The sequence below is a fragment of the Opisthocomus hoazin genome, chromosome 11 (genome assembly GCF_030867145.1).
Source record: "Opisthocomus hoazin isolate bOpiHoa1 chromosome 11, bOpiHoa1.hap1, whole genome shotgun sequence".
Lineage (NCBI taxonomy): Eukaryota > Metazoa > Chordata > Aves > Opisthocomiformes > Opisthocomidae > Opisthocomus > Opisthocomus hoazin.
In genome coordinates, this window is record NC_134424.1 from 10,723,614 (window position 1) to 10,739,838 (window position 16,225).

Below are 16,225 nucleotides of genomic sequence, written 5' to 3' on the forward strand. Positions count from 1 at the left end.
TGCTTTCAGCTTTCATCTTCTAAACTTTAATAAATTTAATTACAGCAAGAAGAGTTCTGGAGAAGTCAAGGTATGTAGAAGCATTGGTGCAATTCATCAGTTGCAGGCAAAAACTAAGATAGAAGTGCAGCATCTAGAATATGCATTCCCTTCTGCACTGTGGTCTGGAGAAATATTTTACTGAAATGGCCTGCTGCGAGCAAGACACCAAGTGGGCTATCTCGCTGTCTTCTGAAACGAGAATAGGAAAGTTTAAACAAAGCTGATGATTTATCAGAGGCATCTGTGTTTTTATTTCTTTTGTGTCTGAGATGAAGCGTTATTGTTCCTGGATAACCTGAGATTCTTGTGGCAACAAGACGGATAGGGGACTGGATAGTAGCTCTTTCTGCAATGTTTTATAAGTTTGAGATCTTTCATTGTGTGAATCTTCTGACTGTCCAGGAGATGCTGTCTTGGACAGTGTGCCTGAACAGCAACCAAGGCTTGTTTTCTAAGCTGTGGGGCTGCAGTGGGTGCATACGGAGGGGGGATCGGTGTCTACTAACTGAATAGTTCAGCCAGCAGTATCAGCTTCTGTACCTTGCTTCTCCAGCACTGTAAGGTAATGAATTATGTACCTATCGACCAAACTTCTAATTGCAGTGGTGTTTTTCTGTGCTCAGCATGTTTTGGCTCCTGCTTACAAAGAAATAGTTCTGTTATTCTGGGGTGTTATTGTGGAAGAACTGGCTGACTTGGTACAATCATTCACTCATTGTGAATATACAGTCATTGAAGAGGCTGGGGAGCGCTGCTCATCAGTAGAAGCAGGCTTTTGTTATACACTTGTTTTTCTTCTCATGCTTGTTTTGAATCTTTCCAGTAGTGTTGACCCCTGATGGTATTCATGTTTGCCTTACTGTTGGTGATCAGGACGTAGGTTGTAATGTGGTGAGACTCCACGCAGCAGGCATGGCCCCAGCCTCCTAAGTTATCTGCTCCTCTCCCATCCTTCTTTCTTACAGTTTGAATTTTATCTATCTTTAACGTGTAAGAACTAGCACTTCCATGCCAAGCAGACCGTGGGTACGTTGTTGCAACTGGCTGAAGCTGGGACTTTTTTTTTTTTGCAAGATTGCATGCACTCCAATCAGATAGCATTAAAAACTTTTCTGCTTCAGGGCTTTTATGAAAGTGGACTCATGTCATGAACCTGACTTCATGAATTGAAAATGTTTTATTCTCGGGTGCTTATATGATGAAAGTAATAGAATTAGCACTGCGGCTGATCCCGTCAGTGCTTGCAGTTGGAGCAAAATAGGAATGGTCACAGAAGCTTTATTATTCTGCTAGATCTGTTAATCTGGCATCTTTCTGGAGCATTAATTCCACATTTTGCCTGACAAGCAATTTGACTCAAAAGCATTTGGTTCTGTTAGGGTAGTTTGTTATATTTCATAAATGTGTATGCTAGTATTTGTATTTCTATACATCTTAATTCTTGAATGTACTTGGTTCTCCTCTGGGAACAAGTAGCTTCTTGTAGTCATGATGCTGCAACAGGTGCTACACCTCAGGCTCTGAAAATCCAGCTGAAAAATACTCTTTTTCATATGTTGCAGTTCCCACTTAAGTCTGGTGGCTTGGTTTTTTTGTCAGGATAGTAGTTCTTCCTTACTGCTACTGAGAAATAATTTCATTGCTATTAGAGAATGATTCGTTAGCATGTGGTTTATATTTGCAGGAAGCCAATCTTGTAGAGATCACATTCCTGATGCTGGTTTATTTTACAAATGCAAAATGCAGATGGCTTCCTTGTACAAGCAAGTCAAAGGTGTCTGGCTGGGTCTGCCAAGCTGGGGGCTTAAGATAACAACCCATCCCAGGCTGGCGGTGGCACTTCATCTGTACAAACTGGAGCAGACTGTATGTTGTGCCAGCAGCAGCCCTGCGTGCCCCACTCCGTCTAATCGCAGCTTCTGTGCTGGGAGGGAGGGCAGCACTGCCCGGGCAGCCTTTGTTTTCTGAGGGTTGCATCGCTGGTGAAGTCGAGGAAGGTGATGTACCACATCTTACACTGTACTGGCTAATGCTTCAGTTCTTCTAGAAAAAAGGTTATTTGAACATTGAGAATTATTCTTTTATTACTGGGATTTCTTAGTGGCCAGCGAAGTGGGCAAATCAGAAAGCAGAGGTGGATAAGCGCCATTTAAAAACCCTGGGCGTATCGTGAGTTGGTGCTACACTGGTTTAGCTCGCTGAATCAACCGTGCAGCGCTAACAAATGCCAGTGCAGGATCAGGGCAGTATCATGTGGCAGGAATAGGTCAGTTGTGTTGTGTTGTGAAATTGCACCTCTTCAGTGGGGTAGATTTAGAAGAGTAGTGAATATGCTGCCCTGAGGTGTGCAGAGCCTCGGAAGGAGCGACCGTTGCTTTTTTCCCTTCCAGGGTTCTGTTGAGGTTGCTGTGTATCTGTATTACCAGTCCATCAGATCCTGTGATTGACCTGTAGCGGGATTCAAGAAGGCTTATGGCTTTTCAGCTGATGATTGGGACTGACAGCTTCTCTGGGCAAAAAAAGGTGCTCTTCATGCAGCTAGGATGGAAGGAGTTGTGTTTTCTGAGAGAGAGGTGCCATCGTGATAGCTTGTCTTGGAGTGTGGGAGGTAGAGCGCTCTAACATCAGAGGGGGTTTGAATGCAGAGTGTGCTGGCCCAGGTGTTTCCTAGCACAGAGGGGAGTGAGGAGGCAGGGGTCATGAGCCTTCCAAGTCCCCCTGGAAGAGGTGTCCTGTTTGCAGGAGACCTGCTTCGTTTGAACTCCATGGGCTGAAAAAGGCATGAAGGGGTCAAGAGGCAGGTTGAAGGTTCAACAGATGCCTGTGCTCTTGGTGGGTATAAGCCTAGCAGACCAGTGTGGTTTCTTCTGAAATAAACTAATACATAGAAGCGAAGGAGAACTTGTTTGCTTCTACCCTTGCAACATGATTTAAGTGTCGTGTTGTGGTATTCTAGAGGGTGCTCGGGCTAGCGCAGACTGTGCTAGTGCTTGCCAAGAGTCCACATAATGCAAGCAACTCTGCATAGAAATAGTCCCTGTCACAGTAGCTTTCCATCTCCCTATTCCAGTCCAGCGTATAACTTTCTTCTCTACAGTGAAGGCTTGGGAAAATGTTTTGGTTTTTCCCCCTGCCCTTTGCTGTCACAGCAAGTCTGTGTCTGCAGCTTGTTACTGCTTCTCCAGCTCAGTAAGTGATATCTGTCTACCCTGCAGTTCCTACTTTGCACACTTAGAGAGGACCCTGATCCCAGTCTGGTCTGGGCCTTGCTGGATGTGGGGCTTCCACAAGCAGTTAAGCTAATCCAGTGAATTCTGGATTCCTTCCTCTTTGCACTGTTGTGACTAAGTGTGTGAGTTAGTTTGGGCACATCCATGCTGCGTTCCAGCCTGTATATTGCAAATGCACTGGCTGTGGACATTATGTCTAGTAGTTTAATGGGAATTGAGTATCACTGGGATATTGTACTGAGCTTGTACATTTTACTAGTGTTATAAGATGATCATAGTCCTAAGCAGATGTGTGGCCTCAAAATAAGCCTAACTTGACTTTTTTTTTTCCTTTTTATTTTCCACCCAGGTATCACATGCTGTTGCAAAGCTAGTATTAGTTAGTTTCCACTGGCAAATCTCAGAGATTTTGGAAAGGTAAGTGTAAACAGTCTTATCTCTTCCTTGCTCAGTGATTTTCCCCCTTGCTTTGCAAGAATGCTCAGCGTGGTCCATAGGTGTCTTTTTGACAAGCATCTTTGAACCTGAAAGCAGGCCACACAGTCCATTCCGGGCAACAGAAGAAAAACACTGTTTTGATGAGGCTGCAATGCCTGTAAGAAATTTGTAAACAGAGAGAGGGTAGTGGTGGCGAATGTCTTTCAGTCTGAGGAATTATTGTCATGCTGTGAACCCTGTAGATGTATTTAGCTTAAACTCTGAGATAACAGATTGAGAGCACGGCATCTATATTTATTTCTTTGAACAAAGATAACATATGTTCTGTTTTGAACATATGAGCCCTGAATCATAAAGAAGCACTGAACCTATGCTGATGTATTCTTTAGTAGTACGTTCACACTGAAGTTTTTGCACCTTCTGAACATAAGTGATTTTTTTTTTTCCAAGCTAACATTTGGAGAGCAGGAGGAGATGGTGTGAGAGAACAGAGAAGTGCAGCCCGTTTGTTGCTTGGTCAGTGTCACTGTAACAAAGTCCTCCAGCTGATTTCAAAAGGAGGGTTCGGACTCTGCCCAAATATATACGGGAAGTGTGTGAGGAGGCACTGCTGTTTGGCAGCCCCTCCAGAAAATACTGGCTCAGAACTGAACATTGTCTGAAAATAGAGAGCACATTAGCCTGACTCATTCTGCCATGCCATTTTTGGCCCTGTAGCCAGCAGCTTCGTCCAGAGAACATATGGGAAATGCATCGCATGTATGGATTTTGTTGCAGCATCTTTGGTAACTGGCTCGTTGGTTGCCATGCATCCTGTGGAAGCTTTCTCTGTGGAAGGCGGAGGGTGAGATTTCTGCAGAGAGCTTAGGGCAATTATACAGGTTAACTAATGAAATTTAAACATGAGGAAGTTGGGGAAGGGTTTACTGCTAGAGCTGTGACTTCGCAAGTTGTTCTGAGGTTGATTTGGTCCTCGGATGTCTGTCTTGGTACAAAGAGACATTATCAAATGAAAGCTTCCTAATACAACTAAAAAGTGGTAGTGGGGAGAGAGGATTTACAGCACGGTCACAACACTGATGTTGCTGTTTCTGAATTCATTGAGACATAAACATTCCTCTGCAATGGAAATCACAAACAGCAGCACATGTTTAATTCTAAAGCTGCTGATAGACAGCTTCATATGCCTGAAGGGTGATAATCTGTCACAGAGTAAATACTTAACTAGCTAATAGACTGGAGTCAAAGTGAGACCTAACCAGGATGGCTTGATTTTACAAAGGAATAGGAGACAGACAGGAGCCTTGCTGGAGTGTGTTATAATGGGCAGTGGCTTAGGACTGCTCTAGGAGTGTGGGTAAAAAAATCTTTGCTTCAAAAATGTTTTTTGGGGGAAGGGAGAGAGTCGTAGAAAAATATTCACCAAGAGTATGAGAGAAATGTTAATCCATTACTGGCAAAAATATTGTTCCTGGTTCTGATTTTGAAGAAACCCTCATAAATTTTTGTTGGTGAGAGTTCAGCTCATTATATGAAGGAGCCTCACATAGGACACATTTCCACTTTCCTTGCTGAAACCTACCCTACCATTCGCACAGAGCATATTATTTGTTCAGGCAGGAAGGATCAATTTAACAAAGCAAAATGTATTCAGAAATTGATTTGATCATTCTTCAATTGCCTTTTCAGGCACAAGTCTAATGCTGCCCAATTGCTAGTAGAAGCACGAGTTCAGCCCACCTCATCCAAACATGTAAGTATGCTAACTATTTTGGTCTGTTCCCTTGGCAGACACTTCTGACCCACCTCATCGGAGGATTGCGTTACTAATGGCGTAGTCTGTCCCATATTAACCCTTTGCAAACTCAGGTCCAACACCCTAACTCAGTGCTGGGTTTGGTTTTAAACAAGAATGCATTCAAGAGGTGTCTAACATTTAAACAGCAGCTTTGCTGTAGTGTTGCAGGTAGTGTTCAAGAATTACTTGCCTCAGGAAAATTAAGCTTGTTTTTTGGCATGAGTAATGGTACGCAGTGGAAGGAGCAGAGTGCATGGGCTTGGCTACCTGTTCCAATTCTGGTCTCTCTGTAAAAGACACTCAAGGGAAGCTCTGGCTGCACAGGGTGAACAGAGCTTGTCTGTTGCTGGAAGAGACATCTTTGGGTTTTCTATTTTTTCCTCCCGAGATGACTGTTTGCTGCACTACACTGCTCAGGGATGCTTAAGCCAAATTTCCCAGTGCTGTTGCTGCTGAGCCAGTCAGTAGTGATATTTGAATGAACAGCTTGTGTTTTGCAGCCAGAGCTACACAGGTCTTTAGATACTTTTTTTTTTTTTCTTCCCTTTAAATAGAAACTTCCTGTTGCGTGTTTACAGGTTTCATTCACAGTGGGTGTCTTGGTACAATCCACAATTACCCAGGAACACATTGCCGGGTGTCAGGTTTTGAATGGTAAAATATTACGTCTGAGAAACACTCTTTGGGTTGGGGGGGAGGGGAGATTTTAAAGGCCTGATTTGGCATCTGAGCTGACTTCTAACTAGTAGAGTGAAAATGCTAAAACAGCTGACAGGAGTAAGCTTCACGGGCTCAAAATAAATTATCTGCCTAGACTCCAGAAAAAAAATCTTTATTTGACATACCCACAAATTAATCCGTGTATTTTGAGATTTGTCCGAATCTTGTATCAGCTGCCACTTAAGTACTCTCCACTGCAATGGTGATTTCATTTTGGGAAGAAAGAATTTACAGTTAAAAGGTTAGTTTCAGTCTTGACAAACTTGGTTTGGTTAGGCAATTCATTACAGTCTTTTTGTATGCGCTAAGGCAAGTTGCTCTGCGCTTCAGCTCCTAGTGCAGAATGATGGTATTTTGGGGGCAGGTGCTCGTACTGAGTGTCTGTAGAGCAACTGACTCTACAGGGAGAAGCTATAGTGGAGAGCTGAGGGACAGCTTGCGAAGGTTTGTGGTAGTACGCGTGCTGTTGAAGTTGAGCAGTTGCTCTAGGCAATCAGCGCCGTTGCAGACTTGGTGAATCTTGTTCTGGTCCAGAAGTGAGGCCACTTAGAACAAGGTCGCATTATTTCCTTCTTCATGCGGTCATGCTATAAAACAAGCTCTGCTGGTCATGTGGCTGCGTGTCATGCTGCTGCTCCTCTGCGTCTCTGGCATGCAGAGCTGGGCATGGAAACTAGCGACTGTCTTGCACAAGCTTCTTGAAAAGTAGCAAAGGTTTGAGCAGATGAAAAGTGATTCTATGACTTCTCTATGAAAGGAGAAGTAGGAACGTAAACTCCTGCTAACAGCTTTGTAGGGCCTTGCTTTTGATGATGCTGTGCTAGACCTAGTTCTTCAGGTCCCAAGGGTGAGCCAAGATGTGTTGAAGTCTAGATCTGTTGTCTAGGGATTAGCTCTGCGCTACCCGAGGGGAGATCCAGACTGCTTCCCAGTGGTTTGGTGAAGCAATAGCAGAGTTATGCCTGACTTGAAGCAAACCCTCTAATCCTTTTCAGCTGAAGGGATGATGCCTGCTTTGCCAAATGTAGTATAGGCAGAAGATAAGAGATATGAGACAGTGGTATCCTCTCTGTATGAACCCTCTACACATTGCACCTTCAGTTGCCTCTCCTCTTACCCAAAAAAAATGTCTAGTAAAAGGGCACTGCTAAGCCTGCTTCCAGCTATAGCTGCTCTCCAGGGCCTGTGGAACAGTCTGACCCAGCTAACAAAGAATATCAGTAAATTCAGGGAAGGACAAACACAGTGATGTATTTCCTCATTTTTCAAACAAGGTGAGAGTAAGAACCAGAAATGTAAAGGTGACTTCTGGGTAGCGCTAGGTTGGAGGCAGGAGCTGTTCAGTGACTGTCAATCTGTTGGGTTCCGTGAGCTTAAAGAGGTTCATGAGAAGGACTGGCTTTCAGGGCAGTGCAGCACCCCAGCACACCAGCACTGGTTATGAACCTGTTCTGGCCTGGAGCTCACCTGAAACCACTGTCACAATGAAGGCGATGCAGCTGCCTGTGGATGAGGTGAGAATGCTCTAGGAGAGCTGGGATGCTTTCACTGTAATGCTGATTTGTCTCTCTCCCAGGCAATGGTACATTCCTCCCATCACTGCGCAGTGTGCATGCAGTTTGTCCGGAAGGAGAACTTGCTCTCTCTGGCTTGTCAGCACCAGTTCTGTCGCAGCTGTTGGGAGCAGCATTGTACAGTGCTCGTCAAGGATGGTGTCGGAGTCGGTGAGTTTGAGGCGGATGTGATACTGGGTCTGTATTTGCCATGTTGGCTGTTCTGATGATGACTGGCTGAATTGGTCTAAAACATCTCAGTAATGAGAAAATGGAGCATGGGATGAGTATTCATGACAAACTAAACTTGAACTAGTGGTCTTACCTGAATCCCTGGTTAGTGTTGGCGTACCACCAGTAGAGCACTACTCCTGTGTAACAAGACGTGCAAGTCCATAGATCCATTTGCTGCTTTTCTCCCCTGTGATCACAAGAGCATGACCGTAGCGTTTTGAGTTTGCATCTTTCATGATGCATTGTTGCGCTGTCCCTGGAGTGCTTGTGGATGCAAACATCTGCTCCCTTTGTGTTGGGTAGAAGCCAGTAGTTACCAGAGTTGCTTTGGGCTTTTCTTAGCCTGTCCTTCATGCTGGCATGACAGTAACATGCAGTTTTCTACTTTTAAGTATCTGACCTTGTGGATACTGGTTGAAGCACTTACTGGTCCTGGGTGCACGTGTGCTCTGTCATCTTTCGGTGAAGACAGTTGGGCTTCAGCTTTTCAGCAGCCCGGATAGATGTGTTTCACAGTTGTGTCCCTCTTGCCACAACAACAGATGGCACCTAGGAAACTGTGTTGAGTGCTCTCTGTGCTTTCACTCCTTAGTATACCATGCCAAGGTGTTGCTTTTTCTTCTCAGGAGTCTCCTGCATGGCTCAGGACTGCCTACTTCGGACACCAGAAGACTTTGTATTTCCACTGCTGCCTAGTGAAGAGCTGAAAGACAAATACAGGCGCTACCTCTTCAGGGACTATGTGGAGGTATTGTCTCTTTCAGTTTTGAAATACACTGGGTCCATGCACCAATGACTTGCAGAAATTTTGTTTGAAGTGTCTTGCATCTTTGATTAGAAATGCGGTAACTGCAGCAAAACTGTCCATGATAAACATGATGTGTCTGTTCCTGTAGGACAGCCTCACTGACAAAACGCTCTAGCAGGTTGCCAAAGTAAATTCTGCTATAAGGTCACCCAGTAACTCCTTGGCTGGTGCTTGTCTCTTTTCCTGAAGCAGAATTCTCAGAGTGTTGCAGCTGAGAACTTCAAACTTCAATCTGAGTTTTAAAGTCCTTTTTGCTCTTGCATAAAGATTTTAGGTTCTGAAAAAAAAGTCCCTCATCTTAGTGTAGCCCAGCTGAATTGGCTTGCTCAATAACATTTTATGTGAGTTTTTTTTAAATTAAAGCAGCAGTTGTTAAGGTTAATGTGCAGAAAGTATTCTGGTAACTGGGAACACTCAAGAAGCAGCATGGAAGAGTGGTGTCACCTCTTTTGAATAAGAGACCCTTTGGGAGGGAACAGCCACCACAGGAAAGCAGCTGAATGCATTCTGGGCCATAAGGAGAGGATCGGGAAAGAGGTCAAATGGGGTAAAATTGTTTGTTCAGTGTCTTCGTGGGGTCTTATGGTTGTGTTGCTGTGCCTACTTGGTCTGTAACTCTCCATTTGAATTCCCTGTCCTAGTGAAGCCGTAAGTAACCAATACTTCCTTTCGTAACATGGAAGAGGTTTGTCTGCTCTGTTAGCCAAGACCTGGTGACAGTTTTCACTCTTTTTTTTTCAACAAGAAATAACAGACTTGTATGTTTTTGAGGATCGGAGTGATTAAACTCGGATAAAGCTCTTCTGCACCCACTGCTGATCTTACCACCTCGGTGTGTTCACAGAGCCATTACCAGCTGCAGCTGTGTCCTGGTGCAGATTGCCCTATGGTCATACAGGTACAGGAGCCAAAAGCCCGGCGAGTGCAGTGCAATCGTTGCAATGAGGTCTTCTGGTAAGAAACAGAGAAGGTTAAAGATCACGGGGAAAGTGTATGCTGTCCTCAGAGCTACTCCATTTGCTTGCCAGCAGGTTCAGTGCATAGAAGCATCTCAAATGCTTTGCTAGAGTTGTTTGTAACTTGAGTTAGCTTGAGTAATTGGACACTTGGGGTCTGACTTCTGCAGGTGGTCAGGCCTCCCCTCGCTCCCTAAACTCCTTGGGAGCTGGATTTTCTGACAACCAGGCAATGCAGAGCTTAAGTGACAAAGGGGTTACAAATCTTTCATTCTCATGATTTGCCTAGGTAACAAATTTTGGTACAGACGTAGTGACTGGTAGAGATTCTGGTAGTGGATGTGGACTTGCCACTACGTGCTGGTATTGAGTTTTAAAATGTATTACAAGTATTTGACTCCCAGAGTGTCTGGTGTGTTTCGAGGCTCATGTGACAATAAATCTCTGCTGAATAGGAAAGCTGATGTTCCTTGTCTGACTTCTCAAGTGTGTATGGGACCAGAGAAGAAGATAGCTTGCAGGGCTGCTGAAGTGTCTTCTGCTCCTGGGTCTCCAGAACCAATGCTGTTGAGAATGTCTGTGGAGCACAGTACAGCTGGTTCAGAGACTCAGTTTACTGGTATCTCCATGCAAGTTGCCCTTACCCACCTGGGGCTGGTAAGGTCCTGCTTGTGCAGGTACCTGATATCTGCCACTGGAGCCAGGCTACTTGTGAAGCCATTGGTATGCCCCAGGCCTCTGCAGTCATGTTAGAGCAGACGTAGGCAGGCTCTGGGGAGGGATGTGTCAGCCCTCAGTCACGTGATTTGTCACAGAAGGTTTCATATCGCCCTCATCCAGACACTGCTTTCTGCATGAGAGGGTGGGGGCTCATTGGAATTCAGCCTTGGTCTTTGCACTCTAGTAATACACAAGTGCATTTGTGTCCCTTACCCTCGCTTGGCCTCCCAGGTTCTGGTCGTCAGGAAAACCTCAACTCTTGAGTCACCTCCTTGGAAATCGATATGTCTTTCTTTTTTTTTCTTCTTTTCTTTCCCCTGTTAAGCTTTAAGTGTCGGCAGATGTACCACGCACCCACAGACTGTGCTACCATTCGGAAATGGCTCACCAAGTGTGCAGATGACTCCGAAACAGCCAACTACATCAGTGCTCACACTAAAGATGTAAGGACATGCACCTGCATGTTTCTTCTTGTCCTCTAGTCCTGCCTGGGAAGCAAGAGACGATTCTGTACCTACATAGCATTGCGTGCTGCTTTTTCACAGACCGCAGATTCTCACAGCTCCCTAGGGACTGTGATATAACACAGCTGAATGCCTTGGGAACGCTTTGTGCGGGAAGTCAGCTGCCCTTCTGCAGCAAGGACCTGATGGTCCTTATTCCAGACCTGGCATGAGTGTCTTCGGCAGCTGGGTGTGCTGCCCTCCCACAGGCAAAAGAATTGTAGCTGCTTTGAAATGATCCATGGAGCTGTATTTAAAATGGAAGGAGAGAGTGTAGTAAGTGTGGAGTCAGTGCCAAATAAGGCACTAGTGATGTTTAAACCTGAACAACTGTGTGGAGAACTGTGAACTGGAAGGTGAGGGAGAAAAAGTCTTGATTTGGCAAGGACAGCAAAATGAGGTACCGGAAGCTTGTAAATTAGACATTGAAGTACTGCTAGTAGATTAGAGCCAAGAAAAAGAAATAGTATTACATACTGTGCGATCTAGTCTACCTATAGAATTGTCTTTAGAAGTTACAGATGCAGTAGCTTTATCTTCTATACAGCTGCCTGCAGATTGGAACTTTTAATGTTTTGGGCAAGTTTGTGGCCTGACTTCAAAACAGTTCTTAGCTGGCATTTGTTCTACCATAGCCAGTGACAATTGTGACAGTACTAATTAGCTGCAAGCTCCAGTGGTGTTAGGAAACCGAGTCTTAGCTAGACTCAAAATCCTAAATTCCCTTCTTTCTCTGGAGAAGGTGTCATTGTTTCTGCTGTGCTCTTCTGTAGAAATAAGGTTCTGTTATATTTAGCGTTGTCCTGGCATATTTTTTGCCTGTGATTAAAATTTATAAAAAGCAGCAAAGCTCACTTCCTTCTCTGTACCTGTGCAACCTAAAAAATGTAACTGAACTTAACACTCCAGGGTGTTGGTGGACTACTGGTGGAGTGTGCAGCTCTCACTGTGGTCAGCCAGATTCTCTGCAGCTAGCTGGGTCGTCATCTGTTAGTGGCTGCTGAAGGCAGGATAGAGCGCTGATTATCTTGTAGTCTAAGTAGCTGTGGAAATTACTGTCATATGTGAACTAATTATGTCCCTATGCCTGAGCAACTGCTACATAGTAAATCAGTGAGACCTTCAGTTTTACAAGGAGTAAAAACAGCAAACTTGTTTTCTTGAGCAAGCAGTCCAGTGCTGCAGTATAACTGCCCTGGCTTTGCCTCTCTGCCTCCTTTTTAAATGGAGCTGCCAGGAATTGGTGGCAGGCAGGGTGTATGTCTGTTAATATTCTCGTATACATGTATGTGTATTAAGAAGAAAGAAAAAGGCAGGAGGGGAATAATCACACGAGTGTTGTCATTATCCAGAAGGCTGTGAGAGACAGAGTTGGATCTAACAAATGCTTCTGTTTCCCCAGTGTCCCAAGTGCAATATCTGTATTGAAAAGAATGGAGGCTGCAATCACATGGTGAGCAATTCCCTGAACGTGTCAGATCTTCCTGTTCTATGCCGAATTTTTTTTCCCCGCTTTCCACTAACCAGTGCCTCCTGTCTCTTCTTTTTCAGCAATGCTCCAAATGCAAGCATGGTAAGTAGATCTGGAAACATTTTCCTCTGTAGTGTTTTTTAATGGTGATGTTCTCTTCTCTTTTTTTCTTTGTGATACAAAGACAAATTGTGAACATTGACTGAAATATTTTTTCCCCCTTGGATAAGGTGAACAGGATGTTAGTTACAGACTTGTGTGTGATAGCTTTTTTTTTTTTTTTTTTTTTGCTCCATTGGTTCTGATCTCAGCTGAGTTCTGATTCGGTGCTGGTTTGGCTCCCTCTCCCTGACATGTCCATTCTATAGAGAAGTCTCCATCTCTGCCATAATATTAACGGTGGAATCCATCTCAAATGAGAGTATCAGATACTTTCCATGTAATTGTATTTGTTATTTGTCATCAGCTGAAAATACTGGCAGAACTGAGCCAGTTAGTCAGATCAGCTGAAGTCCTTCTGCTTAGTGATGGAAATAATGAGCTCCAACCCAGATGAAACCGCAGGAGCTGTGAATTGTTCTGCACAGCGTTATCTGTTGGACTTCTCAGTCCACCTCTGTGCAATTAGCAGCCTGAATGTCTTTGGCCCATTGTGTGGTTCCACAAAATGACATCCTGTTCTTGCACTTATCTTTTCATGGCAGAATTAATTTCTGTTGCCTTGGTGCGAGATAGTTTGTATTCAACCCTCTAAGTTAAGTGTGCCACTAGGAAATATTGTAGTATCAGAACCTTGTTTCAAATATGATTAAAGATTACTGTCCTCTCTCATTTCCTTTGCTTTGGGGTCCTCAGCGGCACTGGCCATGCTTTCATGGAGCTCTGTGGCAAGGGTGAGCAGGCAAGTGCCAAGGTACCATGGTGACTAGCACTCGAGAAGGCTAATGAACTCTGGAAATACAAATTTTAGTCTCTTATTGTGAGTAACACAGAAGTGATTCCTATTGTAGCAACTTAATCTCCATCTTTTTTCCTTCCCAGCAGAACACTCACTGCCTCGCTCTGAAATCAGGAAACTGTCACGTGGGTTTTGCTATTGCTCTCTTTCCTCCACTTTCTTCCCAGTTCGGTGGCTCCTAACTTGAAGTGCCATAAACCACTGATATCTGAAGCTACCTGGGTTGTTCCCTCCTCAAAAGAATCGAGGGCAGGCTTTCTTTTGCATGAGTTAGTTCACTTTTGGATTTGATTGTTCATATTTTATTCAGCCAGAGGTCTGCGTGGGGCAGTACACCAGTGGTGGGGAAGATGCAACTCACAAATAAGACTGCAGCCTGCCTCTTATTTAGTCCAGAGTGACAGCCTGTGCAGAGCGCGAGTACGGTTCTGCCCACTGGCCTTCGTGTACAGGATGGAGCACTGCAGGATTTGCTTTCCACAGTTGCACGGCAGGCTATACAATGAAAATCTTTAAGACAGGCTGGTATTTTTGGCTCAGTATTGTGTTCCGTTACGAAAGATGATACAAAATGTAAATGTTTCTTGGCTTAGCAGAAATATCTGAAAACAGATGGGCTGTGTCTCCTGAAGCTTTCCTTTCTCAGAGGTTTTTTTCTGTGCATCACAGTGAGTTTTTCGCTGTTTTCTGCAGACTTCTGCTGGATGTGTCTGGGAGACTGGAAGACTCACGGCAGCGAGTACTACGAATGCAGTCGGTACAAAGAGAATCCTGATATTGTAAACCAGAGTCAGCAAGCACAGGCCAGGGAGGCCCTTAAGAAGTACTTGTTCTATTTTGAGAGGGTAGGAGACATCTCCTTGGCCAGAGCTGCTGTAGCCTTTTAATGCTCCCTGCCTGGTGCAAAGGTCATTGCCAGCAATCTCCGTGCAAGAAACTGCCCAAAGAGAATCTGTGCAGAATTTTCAGGCCCTGTTGTTTTTCACTCAGAATCCTGCCCTGCGGGTCCCATCCCAACCAGTACTGTCTTACCCAAAGCAAATCATATTTGCTCCTTGTGCTAGAGAAAATCAGTATTATCTGTGTGCCACTGTATGTTTTCCTGCAGGCTGAGTGCTGCTCCAGTAGAAAGATATTGCTCCAATCTTTTCCTTCCAGGATCGAGGAACTTCAGTTCCTTGCAGTATGTCTTTAAAGAGACAAAGACTAAATAAACTCTGCCATGTTCAAAGCTCCATTGGCTGTAGCGAAGTTTTCCTAAAATGCCATGTAACCACATTTTTAAAATTTGCAGTCAGAACATCCCTGTCTACACAGCAGGCTCGATGCACCTGGCCAAACAATGCAATTCTAGAGCAGCATCTCTAGAAGAGAAACGTGGTAGAGGTTAAATGCTGCTGCATATCGGTTTCCCCATTAAAATCAATTTATTCTTCACACCATGAGCCAAGTCTTGTGGTAAAATAAAGGTGTTCATTCCTGGCTCTCCAGACCAACAGCCTTTGGGAAATGGCCGTGTTTGCAATGTGCACATAGATGTTGGAGTTCACTGGGCCCATGTTAAATGTTAATTTAAGCTCTTGACCTTTATGTAGAAATCCTTTAAGTAGGGGAATCACCATTACTTTCCATCTTGTTAGACACAAGGTCCTGGTGCAACCAGGGGGCATTCCTACTCTGAGGAGCTGGGGTTGCCCCTTGCTCTTTGCTGCTGTCGGTCTGTTGTATACAGCCTCCGCCACTTGCTGCTGGAGGTGCTGCCTTGCTGTTCTTTCCCACAGCATGTCTTTCCTTGCTGGGCTCCTGCCCCACTTCAATTTTCTGCTTGCCAGAGCTTGTGCTTTTACAGCAGCAGTACTCTGGTCTTATGCCATTTTTTCTTTCCCTGTCTCCACACCCCTTGCAGTGGGAGAATCACAATAAAAGCCTACAGCTGGAGGCACAGACGTACCAACGAATCCAGGAGAAAATCCAAGAAAGAGTTATGAACAACTTGGGAACATGGATAGACTGGCAATACCTACAAAATGCTGCAAAACTACTTGCAAAGGTGAGTAGTTGTGTCTTGTTTGGCACAGAGAAGAGAATACACACCAGAATGCTAAATTCACAACACCAAGTGGGGAAGGGAATTTAGGGGTTGTGAGTATGTGGGACAGTACCTCTGGTCTAGGACACGAACTAGCCGGAAATCGTCTGGAAGTGACCTCTGTGAAGTTAAACTGCACAGGCTCTTCCAAGGAAGATACAGGAAATTCCCCTATGAAGCATCCAGTCGTCCTTGTCAGAAGATAGCTGCTTAGCCTGTAGTGGTCACACAAATGTGACTGTCTTGTCCTTCTTTTCTCTCTCTTCCTCCCACTCCCTGGCAGTGTCGTTACACCCTGCAGTACACATATCCGTATGCCTACTACATGGAGTCTGGTCCCAGAAAGAAACTGGTAAGATGTTTTGCTCTTTTTTTTTTTTGCTGATAGCTTTTTGGGGCATAGCTGGCAGCATGCTGGGCTGAATTACAGAGCTTGGCACTGTCTGAAATATTAGTCCTGAGTCTGAGGTAAGGACAGGACAAATAATAGGTGGTTTTGAACCTTTCCTCTTCAGTTCGAATTGACCAGCAGCTCAGTCCTCTGATACATTACATTATTTTCCCAGGGCACTTCACTGCACTTTCACTAACAAGCAATTTATCCAGAATGTTTTGAGGCTGGAAGTGTGCGTTTGTTCCTTGGTAAGACTTATCACAGTGCTGTGGGCCATATTTCATGTGAGGAGCTGCTGGAGGATAGCTTTT

The 16,225-nt window shown here is 44.6% G+C and overlaps 1 protein-coding gene across 6 annotated transcripts in view; it reads left to right on the forward strand.

The window, feature by feature from the left end:
* ARIH2 (ariadne RBR E3 ubiquitin protein ligase 2) overlaps nucleotides 1-16,225 on the forward strand; it is a 32,433-nt gene that overhangs the window by 13,697 nt on the left and 2,511 nt on the right. For all 6 annotated transcript variants that reach the window (XM_075432953.1, XM_075432948.1, XM_075432952.1 and 3 more), the window contains 11 exons: nucleotides 3,622-3,689; nucleotides 5,400-5,463; nucleotides 7,805-7,952; nucleotides 8,642-8,763; nucleotides 9,668-9,777; nucleotides 10,825-10,942; nucleotides 12,405-12,455; nucleotides 12,554-12,575; nucleotides 14,125-14,276; nucleotides 15,338-15,481; nucleotides 15,804-15,872. In XM_075432953.1, coding sequence (XP_075289068.1) covers nucleotides 7,808-7,952; nucleotides 8,642-8,763; nucleotides 9,668-9,777; nucleotides 10,825-10,942; nucleotides 12,405-12,455; nucleotides 12,554-12,575; nucleotides 14,125-14,276; nucleotides 15,338-15,481; nucleotides 15,804-15,872 — 933 coding nt within the window. In that variant the 5' untranslated portion in view covers nucleotides 3,622-3,689; nucleotides 5,400-5,463; nucleotides 7,805-7,807. The remainder of the gene's footprint in view (nucleotides 1-3,621; nucleotides 3,690-5,399; nucleotides 5,464-7,804; nucleotides 7,953-8,641; nucleotides 8,764-9,667; nucleotides 9,778-10,824; nucleotides 10,943-12,404; nucleotides 12,456-12,553; nucleotides 12,576-14,124; nucleotides 14,277-15,337; nucleotides 15,482-15,803; nucleotides 15,873-16,225) is intronic.